The sequence below is a fragment of the Ursus maritimus genome, unplaced genomic scaffold (genome assembly GCF_017311325.1).
Source record: "Ursus maritimus isolate PB19 unplaced genomic scaffold, ASM1731132v1 scaffold_22, whole genome shotgun sequence".
NCBI lineage: Eukaryota > Metazoa > Chordata > Mammalia > Carnivora > Ursidae > Ursus > Ursus maritimus.
In genome coordinates, this window is record NW_024424675.1 from 4790105 (window position 1) to 4807538 (window position 17434).

The window sequence follows — 17434 nt, forward strand, 5'->3', positions numbered from 1 at the left end:
GAAAGTATAGGTTATATTCTCATCATAGTTTATGTACAGGATCTGTCAGACTGATTTCAGGACCTTCTAGTAAAGGCTGGTAAAAACCAAAGCAGTGGAGGGGGCACTTGGGTGGCTCAGTCGGTTAAGCATCCAACTCTTGGTTTGGGCTCAGGTCATGATGTCAGGGTCCTGGGATCCAGCCCCGCATTGGGCTCTGTGCACAGTGGGGCGTGTGCTGGAGATTCTCTCTCCCTTTCTGTCTCCCTCTACCCCGGCTCTCTCTCTCTCTCAAATAAATAAATAAATAAATATTAACAACAACAACAACAATGCAGTGGAAAAGAGCCCAATCTTCCTTACAGAAAAATTCTAATTAATTTCTGCAGCTCCTCTGGCCTCGGGGAGGCGGAGCTGAAGTCTAGCCTCATCTCCTGGTTGTGGGCAGTGCTCAGAGTCCTGCTTCTGCAGAGTACTGAGGGGGTGGAGGGAAGAGCCAGCATTTTACAGAGCAGAACTTGGAGAGTCAGGGTAACAACATCAATGAGAAGCAGGCCCCTCTGGTACAATGACTTCGCCATTGCAGTCTTTCTCCTCATAAAATGGCCCAGAAAGACAGTATAGCCGCTCTGGGTAGTGTGAAAAGCCCACTACATGATTTGGTTCAGTCCCATTTGCACCCGGGCTTGACTTCACTAAGCTTTTGTTTCCTCATCTCTAAAAATAAGGATAAGGGGACCCCCCCCCAAGGCATTAAGGGGATTTAAGGGGCTTCTATGCATAAAATTGCTCTGTAAACCATCAAGAACCACACACCAGTAAGGGATTATGGGGACTTTGACTTGCTTCTATTAAAAACACAGTATGCATTTAACACATACTCTTGGATTTGACAGATGGGCGGGCTAAGACTTCTGGTTTCTAAAAGAAGCCCCCGACTCTGGCCAGTAAGTGAGGGTCTCCAAAGTGGACATTGTCCTTGAGAGGTAAGGTGGGGGTGTTCCTGCCCTGGCCTGTAGACAGACTGAGGGAGCAAGGCAAGCCTAGGGGTGGGTCTCTGGATGGTGAGGGCTTCATCTACAGGTAAGACAGCCAATCGGGGCCATTCTACTGGCGGAAGTAGAGTAGAGGAAGACGTGTCCAACTCTTAAAAAGATTCTGATGCCTCCATTTCAATCAACATTGACTTTCAAATGTCTCCCTGCTCATGCTCTCAATTGCTGTTAAGATTCCTCTTTTGCCTGGTGATGTTTCCTGCCCAGCAGGTGCTGATCTCTCTCTTGAGATAGAAGATTCTCAGGATATAGTCAGAGAACACTAGCACAGACATCTCCATGAGCCTTATTTTGTGATGCCATCCCAGTTCCCACCTTGTTAGCAAGGGCTCTCTTTCTCTGAATTACTGAGCTACCCATTTCCTTGCACAGAGTATCATGGAGTTGGGGACTCTTAACAGAGATCCTAAACTCCAGGGTTGTGACCCTTCTTTTAGTTGATATAATTAACCCAATTTTTGATGTCCCAAGGCAAAACTGTACAACAAATGATGTCCCATGGGAAAAAAAAGAGATGCTTCCTGCTGGGGTCTTCTATTTAAACTAATTTTCAAAACTAATATAAGCATTCTCTTTATATCTTGCAAGAGGTCAATCTTTCTTCTTTATCTCTACCCTTTGCTAACTGTACAAGAACATTCCCTCCTTGCAGGTGTTATGATCACACGGTCTAGATCAGAAGTCAGATTTGAGGTTCTAACCTCATTTTGGCACCAATATGCTGCTCTGGTCACATCTCTCAGAATGACCCTTAATCTAAAAAAGAACAGATAATTACTCAAGGGCTTGAACCAAACTTGAAATAAAAATTAAAACACAAGTCACACTAGATATTGAAGCTTAAGGAAGTAAAGTAGTTGTACTTGTTTAACTCCTAGGGAGTCACTTCAAACCCCCTTTCTTATTCGTGCTATGTATGCTCTCTGGTGTCTAACCACTTTTCAGTATTGTTTCTCTATTAAAAAAAAAAATCACATGAATAGGAATTGAGTTTAAAGATACCTTTTCTTTACATAATTAAAATGTTCTTCAGAGAAAATACATATTTTAGCATACACCAATTAAATAAAGCAGAACACTACTGTCCTGCTTTTTTTACTATCAACTTTTAGGGATACAAACACTTGGCTTTCTTCTACTGTTGCCGACAGTCTGGTGGGCTGTTTGAACGAAATAGAAAATTTAGGATGACTAAGATTTTTGGAGTTGGAGAAATTTTGTTTTTCTTGAAACAAACCTTGGAAACAGAGGGATTTCCCAAGATTAACGTCAGATCAGAAATAAAAATTCTTTTGCTTGAATAAAATCAAAACATCGACCACAAAAAAGCAACGAGTTCTGCAGAGTGGAGATTTCACCATCAGAAATTTCTAACTAATCTCTCCCATTGGTTGAAAAAGACTGGAGAAAGACTGGTATGCTGGGCAAGCTCACCAAAGAGGAACACATGATAGAATAATGAGTAATGTCACACCCTGTCCCTACTTTACAGGGTAGGACACACCAGTCATGGGTATACCTCACTGCTGATAAAGCTACTGATCCCAGGACTTTCTCCTAGGACCTGAAAGTGTGTACAGGTTTTGTTAAAGCATCTGTTTGTCCATGTACATGGAGAGCTCTCCAGAAGGGAAACAATATGTGGCCCTGGAAGGAATAGGGGGCTTGACTCACCTGGGAACTCACCATGTCTTATCCCCACTGGCTTCATTCTTCAACCAGAGAGTGAAGCTGATGTCAGTCAACTAATATTTATTCAAGACCCTTGAAATGGCAGGGCTTTTGGGTGACAGTGCTTTAAAGGGTAGTCTAAACAGAATGTAAATTCTCCATACTAGGATACAACCATTTAGAGTGGAAGTTTTTTTTTTTTTAATATATTTTTTTATTTTTAATATTTTTTATATTTATTTTATATTTTTTAATTTTTTAATTTATTTTTGAGATTGGCTATTTATCATTTTACACTCACCTAGAAAGTGCTGACCGAAAGGGCTATGACAAGAGTATGAAGATAAAGTGGCAGTGAGTGAGAGCTGCTTGGTGCTTTCATTGGCTTTTCTCTAGACACCTGAAGAACCACTCTCTGAAGAAGACAGATCAGCACCATCTCCAGATACTAAATGTAGACATGTATGTGTTCATACGGTCATTTTTCACATTTGAATGACAGCTCTAATTCTACATGGTTAAGCTAGTGAAATGCCTCCTCCATCTTCCTGGATTTCAGGATGGACATCTGTAAATGCAGGCTTTAAATGTAAATTCCCACCTCCTGGTTCAGAGCTATCACCTTCAGAAGTTGTGGGAAAGGACAGGACTAGACTGGCATTCTTGAAAAGCCTTAGGAGCATTAGCAGACACCTGTTCAGAACAAACTTGAGGCTTGGTATTCCGGAGATGGCATTCAAAGTGAACTCATTAAAAGTGAATTACTTCCTCCCAGGAAGTGAGATATGGTAGGAATATGCAAACAACTGAGAAAAGATCTGGGTTGAATCCAAGCTCCCCTACTTATCAGCAGTGAAACCCTCTGCAAGTCACTTTTTATGTCTTGGCCTCTGTTCTTGAATTTGCAAAACATGAGCAATATCTACATAAATGTACCAACCTTCAGTTGGTTATGAGGCTCAAAGGAGTGACTGTATTAACCAGTCTGTAGTAAACTAGTGAGCACTTCACTCATGAATATGGAAAACACAGACAATTAGACTAAGTCCAATTTTTTGTCAGAGTCCTACTGAGTGACTTACACATTGAAGGGGATCAGTTTTCTGATCATTAGGGTCACCTCTTTCTTTCCATTTGGGCAAGTGTTGAGTTTCTCAGGTGACCTCAGCTCTGGTTCACCTTCCTCTTAATTTCAAAAGTCCAGCGCATTCATTGTACTTCCAACACAGAATGATGCTTTCATGCGGGAAGGAACATGTGATGAGGTGCCTGTTCTCATGCAAAAGTTTAAAAAACCAAAACAAACAAGCCAATAAAAAAGTGGGGCAACACTTAGTTGGCCACACCCACACCTCCATACAGAATTATAGCTTGAGCAGCCTCAACAAAGGGTGAGCTATTCTTCCAAATGCTGCACCTGCTAGTTCCTAGCTGGTGTGGCCTGGGGACAGAGGGCTTCACCTGGCCAAGCCCTGCGTTCTGCACCCCACAGGGGATGGCCGTGCCTGCTTCACAGGGGTGAGGCCAGGCCCCGCTGACATCACTTGGACAGAACCCTGGCTCACAGGAGAGGCTCCAGAAATGTCAACGTCCCTTCTTGTCATGACCTTAGATTAAAAGCCGCATCTCTCCAGTGCAGCAAAGTGTATGTTTGTTTTTGGAGAAAATGAGCCCTTGTGCTGAGTACGAATAGCATATCTGAACTTCACTTCAAAAGTAGCTGGCAGAAGAGCCTCCCAGGGAACAGCACTCTGGTCTCAGCAGGGAAGGCAGGGAAGGCTCTTGTTCCCTCGGGACCCTTGTCTCTGTGGGCTGGTTGGCGCTGTGGCCACATAGCTTGGTGCTGACATCAGCGCGCGCCTGGCTCCCCGCATTGGGCTCCCCCAGAGGAAGCTTCTTCCACCGTTCAGCACCCCTGTGCATATGGCAAGTGAGCTGGTCTCCCCTGAGGGGCAGGCTGTGGCGGGACAGAGGACAGGATAGCCTGGGTGGCTATTCCGCCTTCCCCTAGAAACCTTTTTCAGTTCCAAGCACACCACAAGGGCACATTCCTTCCAGTTTCTCTCCTCAGCAACACCCGGCTCTAACCCCGCCCCGTCAACCAGGCTTAAACCACGAGAAAACAAACAAGGCTTTGATTCCTTTGTGAGAAAATCAAAGAGCTGCTGAAACTTACTTAAAGGAGAAGGAGACAGAGAGAGAGAGAGAGAGGAAGGGAGGGAGGGTGGGAGAGAAGAAGAGAGAGAGACAACTCTCTACCACATAGTGTTTACTACTTTCAACAAACAGACCCAATCAGAAAGAAGAAATCTGGGTTTAGCTTTATGAACTGCCTGGAAATATTTGGTAGCTCTTTCAGCTGTGGCTGCCCAGTGAATGAGGTCCCTGAAATTAGCCTTTTAGAGTCAACCTTCTGAAATTTAAAGAAAAAAAAAATCCTTGCAACACTCTTGCCCTGGAAAAAAAGATGCCCTGCCAAATTCAAATTTTCCTTGGCCAAAGAAACTATTAACAATTCAGCCCTTCAATGAGGTTATAAAGAAAATATTTCCCCTGACTTTGGAGAAAACACCTTTCATGTGACCTCCAAATATGTTACTTATTTGAAAGGTACACAAAATAAACTTGTCTTTTCTTTTTTTTTTTCTTTTTGCTTACTCCAAAACCATGTTGCTTAAGGAATTCTGTGGCATCAGAAGCCAGCAGGGCGGTTACCCTTTTGGTAGAAGGGGGACAGGGTGGTGGTCCCAGGGAGCTTCTGGATGTGGGTCTGTTGTGGTTACTGAGCTGTCACTTGTCACACAGGTGTGGTCACTATGGAAACGAAATCCAGCTGCACACCCGTGATGGCTGCACTCTTGCGAAGCACACCGTCCCTCAGTGAAAGGTGTCCTTCCCAAACGAAGCAGAGGAAAACACCCTCCCAGAAGACAGCACAAATACCTTTCTATTCATGCACCGCCTGCAGAGACGCACTGCGGGGAAACAGGCTACAGCTATGTCACACACACAGCCCAAAATCAGGTGGGCCCCCGGACCCTCAGAAGGCAAACTTTACCCCTTCACAGTACCACTCTGGGGTTCCCATCCGTGGCTCCCCAAAACACTTGCAAGGGGAGTCAGGTCTAAGGTGAGGGCTGCTTTGAGAAGCTACGGTGCCATTCCAATGGGTGGAGGGCATGGAGTGTGCTGTTGTTTTGAACTCCAGAGAAAACTTCAGCCAAGAGAACTGCCACGGGATGATGCACTGTTCTACAAGGTTATGGGACTCTTTGTGTTTAAAAGGAAAAAAAAGGCCAAGTGGGGACTTACCGATTTGGTCTTCGGGGATCAGTGACTCGATGGGGGGGTCCAGCTCTGAGCTCTGAGCCAAATAGTTCTTCACCTGGGTCATGAACTGCCGGATGGTCTGCAGCATGTCGGTGCTGGACACGTGGCACTCCTTGTTCTCCTGCAGAAAGCTCACGTAGTCCTGCACCAGGCAGCCGAAATAGGTGCACTTGTCCCGGGATAGCTCCGCGATCCTCCTGACCATGCGCTTCTCGGGGGTCATGAAGGAGCTGAACACCCCACTCATCTTGCGCAGCTGGGACTTGACGAGCTTGGGCAGCACGAAGGAGCTGTTCCTCTTCTTTTTGGACTTGATGGGGGGGGCCATGGTCTCCTGGTCACTCTCTTCTTCGCAGTCCTCCAGGCTGCTGTTGGTGTCCGCCTCGTAGCCAAACAGGGGCATGCTGCGGTCGAACTCCAGCGAGTCGGAGGAGGAAGTGGAAATGCTCATGTCGCTCAGCCTCTGTCTGCCTCCATGCCACGGGGGCCGTGATTCAGGGCCGGCGCTCCTTGTGCAATCCCGCGGGGCCTCCGCAGGCGGGGCCCCACCTGGCCTGCCAGCTGTGCCCGGCTCCGGCTCCTCCGGCTCCGGCTCCTGGCCGGGACGAGGCCGGCCGCCGGTCAAGGTCTTTGCGCTGCCTTCCGCCTCGAGAAAAGAAGCCTGCTTCTTCAGCCGGGGTGGAGGGATGGGGGTTGGTTTCGTTCCAAGCAGAGCTACGTTCCCATGTTTGTTATGGTTGACTGTTTCTGGCATGCTCGCCCGGGTTTCAGTCCTGGACAGCTGAGGGCTTGTGTGGAGACTATTAATAGCGGGTGGCGGGGGCCTGGGTGGGGGGGACCGAGGCCTCTCGGTGCCATTCGCGTTGGGAGTCCTTGTGCAGGGCCGTTTCAGGCCTCCACTGAGGTCCTGGCTGTGCACTTTCAAGAAAAGAGGATTAATAAAACACAGGGCTCCGTTGGTCTGGCTGCACTCCAGCTCCGAAGGCGTCCTGGTTTTTATAGAATGCACTCCATTTATAAGGCAGAGCTGACGAGAGGCAGGACAAACACCGTCTGAGGAGAGAGGCCTATGGGGAGGTGGAGGGTTTGGGGGTTTGTTGTCAGCTGGAGAGCTCCAAAAATCTGAAAGTCATTATCAGTGAACACAAGAATGTAAATACAGTACTCTCGGGCCATTCCTTCACAAATTAAAAAGAGCACACTTGCATGACAACACACGTCTTTGAAGGGGGAGGCGCCACACTTGGGTGTTTTTTTTTTTTCTTTTTCTTTTTTGCTTTAACTGCATTCCCTTACTGGAAAGGGTAGAAGTGCTGCCAGGCCCAACTGTGGGCTCACAGGAAGGCTCCAGGGGCTTTTCACCTTCAAAGCCTCTGAGAAGTGGCTTGGCCAACATACAAAGCCAGCCCAGCCTTTGCACAGGTGAGGAAAGGACTGGAATTGTTACAGGATAAGCCTGGAAAAGGCCATGGGGCTCCCAGACTTGCTTTACAAAAACTGAGCTTACTCGCAAAGCAAGCCACCCTTTCCAAGCCACTTCTCCTGGAGGTGCCCTCCAGAGGACCTGGCAGTTCCCCTTTAATGGGCCGGACCAGCAGCTGGGCTTGGGGGATGTTACACAATCCACTTGGGGTTTTACGCGCGTTCAGCATTAAAACCCCAAAGGAGGAAAAATACACTCATGGAACCCATCAGCAGAAAAAAAGGACAGCAGACCTATGCAAATGCTAAGTGCAAGTTCAACCATTTATCTTAGTGGTTAGCTGCCCATACTCCCTAAATCCAAGCCCTCCTTACTATGGCCACATGCACTCAATACTCTTTGGAGCAGTGCACATTGCTTACTGCAGCTAAAGGCCCTATGTTACCTACACACAGGGCTTGGGTTTCCACGCAAATTGTGGGAGATGGTGATGGTGATGTCTGTTGTGATTTCCATTTGGATTAGGTTTATTCTCTCTCTATAGCTTTGCCTTGTTGCGTTTGCCTAAAATGCGTTTCTTTTCTATGGGCCCAGAATGGTTGATCATGGGGGACAATGGGGAGGCTGGCATTGGGAGCCATTGTCCCGTCCTCTGTGTGTCCTAAACATTACAGATAGTGTCACCTGCTTCCTCTTGCCCTTCCTTTCCTTCTCTCTGGCTCTGTGCTGTCCAAATCGACGAGAGCCATTGAGCGCTTAAAATCCAGGCATTGCAACAGAAGCATTTGATTTTAAATTTCGTTTCATGTCAATTAAATTTAAAAATAGATGGGCAATTCGATTACTGGCAAACTTTTAAGTAGTTTTGAAACTAGGGTATGTTATGTGAATGTAGTTTTTCAACTGTAAATTTAATGAAATCTAAATACAGGTCACGTGTTTCTGATGAAAATTTAATGCCAGTAGAGAGATGTGTTGTAAGGATAAAATACATACTGGATTCAAACACTTGGTATAAAAAATAAAAAGAATGGAGGGGCGCCTGGGTGGCACAGCGGTTAAGCGTCTGCCTTCGGCTCAGGGCGTGATCCTGGCGTTATGGGATCGAGCCCCACATCAGGCTCCTCTGCTATGAGCCTGCTTCTTCCTCTCCCACTCCCCCTGCTTGTGTTCCCTCTCTCGCTGGCTGTCTCTATCTCTGTTAAATAAATAAATAAAATCTTAAAAAAAAAAAAAGAATGGAAAATATCTCATGAATGCCTTTAAAATATTGCTTTTATTGCATTAATACTTTTAAAAATATTGCTTCTATGTCAAAATATTTCAGATCTATTACATTAAATAAAATAAATTCTGAAAATTAATTTCACCTGTGTCTTTTTAATTTTCTTTAATGGGGCTACCAGAAAATTTGAGATTACACACTGGCTCGCCATATATGCATTTCTCTTGCCCAAGTGTAGGTCTGGGTGGAATGGCTCCCACCACGTTTGGGTCCATCTTAGGCTTCTACTGCCACCACTCCCAGACTTTATAAGGTTTAGTACATTTAGCTCCCACGTATGTGTATTCTCCCATATGGACTATAGACCTGGGTGGTGGGGGAGGGGAGGGACGGACACTATTAACTTTTGACCCCTTGGTGTGGAGCCTGTCACATAGCAGATCCTCCAGAAACATTTGTTGGAAGGACAAATAAATGAAGTAGAGTTGTAGAAAGTGCTGTGTCTTCACAAAATGAACAGTGTGTACACTGACAATTATAAATTGAGTATGTATTAATTAGACCTCATTTGCTTCCGGTCAGTGGCCACTAGAACAAGGTATTTTTGCATTTAGCTTTGCAGGACATAAATGCTGACCATGACAGTTCAGTCCTTCATCCCCAGCATGAAGTAGGCACTGCACATTGACCACGGAACCAGGAGTTTTGCGGATGTAGGTCAGCAGCGAAAACAGACCTGGTGCAAGTCTTCAGGAGGCCTGCGATCCAGTTAGTTACATTCACTTAAATTCAAGAAATGTCTTAAACTCTCTCCAAAGGTGTCTGAAACTCCACTGCAAGAGATGGCGTAACTTTTCAGCAGAGACATTTATCCTACCCTGGTATTTTTACCAGGAATTAGTTTCCCAATCCCACTACCTAATTGCCCATCAGACAGGCTTCAGACATATGTAGCAATTCTTTTGAAGCAATCTAAGTTTGAGAAGGGAGTCTGAATCTATCTCCAGGCTTCTCAGAGGTCCTAGGAGCCCTGGTACTTGCATTTCAGCATCTCAAATTTCCATTCCAATACAATGGCCTGGTTATTAATCTTTTGTAAGACTGAAGCCCTAAAATTCTTAAGAGAATCTCCCCTTTCAATCTAGGGGGAAAGCTCCCCCCGCCTCCAAAAGTTAAACCCACATAATTCCTGAGGGCAATGGGACAAGGAAGTGAAATTGGGTGAACTGTATGTCCTGATCCATTGTCAACCACGGTCCAGAAGCATGATGTTGCATTTAGGGGTGGTGGCAAAGGGGCGGGAGGGGAACCCAGTGCCCAGCTGGCCAGAGCGAGGATGCATGGCAGAACAGGGGACATGGCCCAGGACACCAGCACTGAAACTGAACAACAAGAGAGGAAGTGAGACAGATGTTACTCGAGATGCCTGCACGGTCAAATTCCCCAAAGCACAGAAGTGCTGTCAATGCCCGTGTGTTCTTCCAGAACAAAAGTAGTGCACATGAGATGTACTATTTGCTGGCCATGGAAGGTCTTTCTCCAGTAAGACGCCACAGAAAGGAAAGACAGGACCCACTAGAGAAGTTTGTATTCCATTAGGACTCAGATATTTAAGGTAGCTAAACCCATTCATGGGAGACGCTGGGGAGATGTGGGGGTTACCCAGGCAAACGGAGGACTTGCCTCTGAGAGTCAGTTCAGTGTTTGACTTAGAAAAAAGACTCTTGGCAGGTGTGATTCAGGGGCCTCATGGACCTAGAGGCCAAGTTTTGCCATGGAGATGGGGATTGTTTCTCGATGGGACAGTGTATCACCAGCCAGCCTAACACTGACTCTGCTCCATAGATTCATTTCAGGAGAGACCTGGGCAGGGGCACCCACTTACTTAGTCCCAGCTGGGCTAGTTCTTCAAGCCGAGCCTCAGTCTTGGCTGTTGAAATGGCATAAGGCAACTTCAAGGTAAACGGCAGAACATCCCTGATTTTTCAAAAAAGAGAATATTTGTAATTATGTGTCTTGTTTCTATCTCTTCTTTGCATTTCCACCCTAGAGATGTTTTAGCTTCAACTGAAATGTCCTAAGGAGACACTACATCATACCTAACCAGACCTTGTGTTTACTGGAGATAGGACCGCAGGATTACTATTTTTGCCTCTAGTAACACACTCGGACAGCCTGAGAGATAGGCTGACTGGTTTTGGTTATCTGTAACAAGGATGAAATTTCCTTCCTGGGGTAGCTGACATGTACCTAGTGTTAGTATCAGAATCCCTATGTTGGTGGATCTTACATATACACACATAAAACATTACGTACTAATTTGCCACATGTTCTGTACATTGGGCCCCAACTCACTGAGCAGGAATGCATAATCCTAAACCAAGATTTATATCTCACTTCCTTACACACGGCAGGTTCTCCACCATCTGTTGGTTTTACTTTGACATCTTCCAGCTAGAGCCCATGCATTGTGCTTTGTGTGCTGGAGACAAGAACTCCCTCTGGTATTAAGGTAGGGCTTCTCTATCTGTTATGTGCACACAAATCCCTGGGAGTCTTGTTTTACTGCACACTCTGATTCAGGAGGTCTGGGTGAGGCTGAAAATTTGGCATTTCTGCCATGCTCTCAGGCGATGTTGCTGCTGCTACCCCTGCACCATGCTGAGTAGGGGGGCAAATGGAAAGGACTTCATGCAACAGCCTGCCCCCAAGCAGCATGGCACCATGGGTGGACCAGCAAACACATGCACCCAACATCACAGACCGACAGGACCAACAGGAAGACACAAGGGTCCTTCCATGGCCAATATACAGTGTCACCACTAGTAAATGCATGGACCATGGCCTCCTGCTTTCTCCAAAAGAACAAAAGCAGACCTAGCAAACAGCTGTTCATTTTCATATATGTGGGATAAGCATTGGTGATTCCCCACCCCCCAGGGCTCTCACAACGCCTTGCCTGATACAGACAGTGAGAAAGCGTGTTTTGAGTAAATGAATGAATGAATATACAATAACAATAGTGACTTATCCAAAAAGAAATTATTTTTTTCAGTGGTGGTACTGGTCTTACAAAAAAAGACCTTGGGGGCACCTGGGTGGCTCAGTCGGTTAAGCGGCAGACTCTTGGTTTCGGCTCAGGTCATGATCTCAGAATCCTGGGATTGAGCCCTGCTTCAGGCTGAGCGCAGAGCTCAGTAGGGAGTCTATGTGAAGGCTCTCTCTGCCTCTCCCCCTCTTTTTGCCCCTCCCCCGCTCATACTCTCTCTCTCAAATAAATAAATAAATCTTTTTTAAAAAAAGGAATTCATTCATTCATTTGACAAATGTTTATGATCATCTATGATGTGCCAGACACTGTTCCAGGTGCTGAGAACAAACAGACAAAAGACCCTGCCTGCCTGCATGGAGTTTCACTCCAGTGGACACCGAAAGACAAAGAACAAATATGCTACTTATAGAATACATGAGAAGGGGATGTGTGTGACAGATTTAAAAAAACATGCAAAAGGGGAATAACAAAGAGTATTCAAGAGTGAGAGTTGGCCAGAGAAGGCCCCGTGAGCAGGTAGCATTTGACTGAAGATCTAAAGGGGGCCAAGGCGTAAATCATGAAAGAAAGAACATTCTAGGCAGAGGGAGCAGCAGGTGCAAAGGCCCTGCAGTGCGAGAGGGTCTGGCATATATGAAGAACAGCAAGGAGGCCATCATGGCTGAGGTGGAGTAACTGAGAGACAAAACCTAGAGCTTCTGCCTATATTTTGTCTACACAAGATGCTGTGAAAATTTCCATTGAAGAGAATGACTATCCCAAACAACTCCTTGTTTACAGTAAGATTAGGCAACATTCTAAATTGAATCAGATTAAATCTGGATGACTGGAGAATTCTGGAACCCCTGAAGCTGTTGACAATGAGTAACAAATTAGTAAGGTCAATGAAAAGAGCAAAACATGAATACAATGTAATTTGTCTCATGGCCTCGAATATACTGCTCACATAAATACTAGGGGTGGGGAGGTCAGGAGGCGGCTCTTTTCCGAGTTGTTTCCAGGGACCCTTTCGTCTGCCTCCAAATGTTGTGAGCACCCCCTTCTTGTCCACTTGCTTCTGTTCTGGATGAAGCAGGTGGAGCCTCAGGGGACGGCAGCGTTTGTAATAGCTGCTGCCTAACTCGGGAGAGGCAATGACTCAGATTATAATCTTAAAGAAGATTAATGGGAAGCAGAACTTTGTAACACCAAAGCATCATATAAATATATGTTTCTACGGCTGTACAAACTTAATTAAAATCTTCTTTCTTTAGATGATTTGGGGGAAAGCCACATATGACAAAACCAACCTGTTTATTTTAAGCTTTTACCTTGCCTAATGCCGTACCTGGAGCCTAAACATCACATGGCTGGTTTGGGTTTTTCTAAAGGGCACGTATGGCAGGAAAGCACACCTGTATCTCACTAATGGCTGGTTTTCGGCTTTGATCTACTGGAAAATTAGATGTTGCACATGAGTCCTTTTCCACTGCACCAGCTAAGGGTATAACATAGCACACACACACGGTTGCTTCCCTCTCATTTTATCCTGTTAAGGAAAGGAGCCCTGATTCTAAAACCTACATAACAGACAAAATAAAGCCAGCTTAGGTATAAATGTTTCACTCAAGAGGTTTAGGACACACATAATCTACTTTTTAACCTTTGCTCTATATGTCACGTTTCTAAAGAGACTAACTAGTGAGCACTTACTATTGCACCAAGCACTGTAACTCACAAGGGACCCACACGGGCCGCTGGGAAGAGGCTCTGATGTCCTCCATCCTGTGGATCAGGAGCACAGGATAGCATAGATGCGGAGGTCCTGGCACCCACTCACAGAGCTCATGTGGAATTAAGTGGGGCTGGGAACCCAGGTCCTTTGGACCCCAAGGTCCATGGAGGGGTGCTGTACAGTAGCAAGATATGGGCTCTGGCACTGAGGCAGGTCTGGATTTAAATCCAGTATCTGCCACATATTAATTGAATGATTGTGGGCAAGTGTCTCACTCTCTGAGCCATGGTGTCTTCACAATCCTAATTTCAGAGTTGCCATGAGGATGAGAAATTATGTATGTATGGTACCTAGCACATTTATAGAAAGCCCCTGAAATTATAATTATACTTAGTCAATAATAATTAAGAATTATTATTTCGTCTAGCCCTTTTCTACTCAAAGTGTAAACTGTAGGACCAGCAGCATTGGCCTCATGACCAGGGAGGCTGTTGGAAACGCAAACTCTCAGACACTGCCCCAGACCACCTGAATCGGAATCTGCGTTCTAACAAGATTCCAGGTGATTTTAGCATGCTCCAAGACACTGAGGATGCCGAACTGACAGGGAGCGACCAGGCCTTCATGGCCAAGGTTTGTGTCTTATTTGTGTTCTCAGCCTGACTCTTCATGGACGTTCCTGATGTAGCAAGCCACATGCTGACTGATTCAGGAATTCCCTAACCTAGTGCACCTGTGCATACGCATTCCAGGGGAACACCGGGGCTGACAACCCAACCACTTCCCTATGTGGATACATTTACATACCAGTAACCAACTAGAACATTTCAAAAATATTGTGGTCAGACCGGGTCAAATCAAGTACTGATGACTAAGAACATCGATTTGGGTAAACGAGTAGCATAAAGCATTAGAGGAGAAACAAAAACATGAAGAACCTTTGCATTTTGAGGGACAAAACAGGCTAATGAGTCTCAGGGGTCTCTGATCACAGAATGTCAATGTGGGGATTTTCCCATCAGCACCTTATATTGGTATCTTGTTTTGTAGTGTAGAGAAGGCTTTCATGTGCTTTATCTCCCTCAACTATCAAACAGCCCTGGACAGCAGGTATACCAGCCTATTATGAATACTGAGGGGAGAGATGGTATCTTTTGTGTGCTACTGCCAAATACTGTTTTATAGGTGTAACAATTATTCACAACAACAGGACAGTCAACAAGCCAACTCTGAAGAGTAAGCATTGGCCAACTTCACCTCCGATCAACATGTGAGTGTTGAAATTCACTTTCGGGAACTGGTTGGCCTCAAACCAGACCAGGTGTGGATTCCTGGGGCTGGTGAGGGCTTCTGCACTGCACTGGCTTCTTCTTCTATCTGGGCAGCAGATATTCTTCCTTACACAGGCCAAGGGCTCTTGCCCACGGGATCCAACTCTAGATGAAGCCCCTTGGTTTCTTCCTCCGGGTTATCAGCCCTGGATGCCCCCACTGAAAGTGCCTCCCCACCCTCAGGGCATTGGCTGTGTGGCTTTGCCGGCCTGGGGATGTCTAGGGATCAACAGCTCAGTGCCTGCCCCTGGGAGGGTCTAACCCAATAGGTACAACAAACGTCTAACTCCGTCTTTGAGCCAGGCTTGATCCTTAAATTGACATAAAGGAAAGGAACCCCAAACAAGCTTCTTTGTTTCACACTGGGATGGCTGTGAGACATGATCTTTGGAAACAACCCAGGAATGCATGCCTGTCTGCGCTCTATCGTCTGTAACAGGCACACACAGAAGCCAAGGGGGCCAACTGAGCCCTGCAGCCCTATGTGGAAGCAACATCAGTCTCTGCAGAGGAAGAGCCCTGCGGCCCTATGTGGAAACAACATCAGTCTCTGCAAAGTTGGATTCTGAAGCACCAAAAGAACATTCCATTTGAAAAACTATGATGGCTAGCAAGGAAAGAAAAGAGGAGAGCCTTCAACAATTCATAGCCTCCCCACACTAACATGGTGATTTGGGGCTGACCTACTTGTAGTCTAACACAGTTGCTTTAGTTACAAAAAGGGCATGAGCACCAAGTGGGCCCGCAGGACAGGGATGCAAGATTTATGGGCTGGTTTACGGAGCCTGTATTTCTAGCATGAACTGCATCCCTTGGAGAGTTTTCAGAAACATTATCAGGGACCTTTATGTTACAGGTCTGCATCATGAGTCCCTTTCTGTGTGTTTGTGTATGTGTACATGTGTGTGTGTTTCCCCTGCTTGATGGGTCTAGGTGAAAGGAGCCCTGGGAATAGCTTGAAGACACGGACGTATTAATTTGGAGGGGCCAGGGTAGTATATTGATCTTAAGCCTGGCAGAGGGGACTTGGTGACTGTTTTAATTTCGTAGCCAATCCTTCCAGGGAAATCTCATAGGCAGTAAGCCTCCCAGACCCCTCTGCCCAGCTTTCATCAAGAAACCCCAGGCCCATTTATCCTGCACGCATTAATCAGGTGCTTGAAATCATAACAGGTGAGGAGGTCTTACCTGCTGATGCAGTAGAAAGCAATGAGCCGGAATAAATCCGCGAAACTGATTCCTGAGCCTTCCAGGGAAAAGGCTGCAAAAGAGAGATTTCAGAAACCAGCTGAGTGTCCTGGAGCATTGTTCTGGGAAAGAAAAGGCCCTCTGGTGTTGTCTGCTGCATGTGTAGGACCATCTCTGTGCTCTCGAACCAACTACTACTGTGTGGCTTATCAGAACCAGCTGTGGGGAGGATGTGTGTCACCCAGAATGAGGCCATTAAAGAGTCCATGGCCTAGAAGTTCAGGCCCTGACTCATTCGGAGCACATGCTCCAGTGCTTGGTAAACAGACCAGCACAGGCTCAAATTGCACAACTATCTTTTTAAAAAATTCAAACACATGGGGTGCCTGGGTGGCTCAGTTGGTCAAGTGTCTGCCTTTGGCTCAGGTCATGATCCCAGGGTCCTGGGATGGAGCCCCTGCCTTGGGGCTATTCAGCGGGGAGTCTGCATCTCCCTCTGCCCCTCCCCCTGCTTGTGCACGCGCTCTTTCTCCGTCAAATAAATAAATAAAATCTTAAAAAAAGTTCAAACACAAAGTTGAGCAGGGGACAAGGGGCCACTCAGGTCAGCATGAGAGGCCATGAGCATACAGCGGTGTTGGGGAAACACCAAAGTCCCCACTGCCACTGACCCTCCTTGGGTGGATCTACTGGACCACATTCCTCTTTTCCAAAACAAACCACCTCTGGTTAAGACACCCGGCGAAAGGAGTACAAAGCTTGGAGGAAAACACAAGGTTCCAGTAAACTGGCTTTTGGATAAATTCAGTAGGGAAGATTCTAAAACCCACTGACCTCGAGCACCCCACCTGCCACCACTGCCACCACCAAGGGCACAAGCTTTCCAGCGACCATGTTCTGGCAAGATGTTGAGCCATCTTGCACATCTTCCAAATGGCAGGACAGTGAGTGATTTGACTTCAAATACTTCTGTATTTGCCAACCACTCCTCATGCCGTGTCGGCCAAAATGCCACTCAGGCAGTCATTCTTCCAAAAACATTCCAAATAGCCTCGGCTTTGTGAAGATTTCCTCTATTCCTCAATCAGATGAGTGTTTCTCCCTCTTATTACACTTCATATCCTCATTTGTGTTGCTTGTGATTTGCGTATGTTGTCTTAGTTGGCTTATTTAGTATCTCGATAGCATCCCCAGACACACCTATGCCTCTGCACATACACCATGACAGACAGACAGAAACAGAAACTTACATGTGCACCACAATTTAATGAGTTAAGTAGGAGGGAGCCGGTGTGGGGGAGGTTAACCTCTCTGAGCCTTGGTTTTCTCATCTGTACAATGGACAAGAACAGTATTTTCCCTCTCTCCCAGAAGGGTAGGAGAGGAAACTGAAATTTTTTAAAAAATGGAGTAATTGTATGTAAGTGATGAATCAATCGGATTCTACTCCAGAAACCAATATTGCA

At 46.1% G+C, this 17434-nt stretch overlaps 1 protein-coding gene across 3 annotated transcripts in view; it reads right to left on the reverse strand.

Moving 5' to 3' along the window:
* RIN2 (Ras and Rab interactor 2) overlaps positions 1-17434 on the reverse strand; it is a 111668-nt gene that overhangs the window by 18672 nt on the left and 75562 nt on the right. For all 3 annotated transcript variants that reach the window (XM_040637936.1, XM_040637938.1, XM_040637937.1), the window contains 3 exons: positions 15969-16041; positions 10569-10660; positions 6018-7157 (listed from right to left, as the gene is read on the reverse strand). In XM_040637936.1, the coding sequence (XP_040493870.1) occupies positions 6018-7157; positions 10569-10660; positions 15969-16041 (1305 nt within the window). The remainder of the gene's footprint in view (positions 1-6017; positions 7158-10568; positions 10661-15968; positions 16042-17434) is intronic.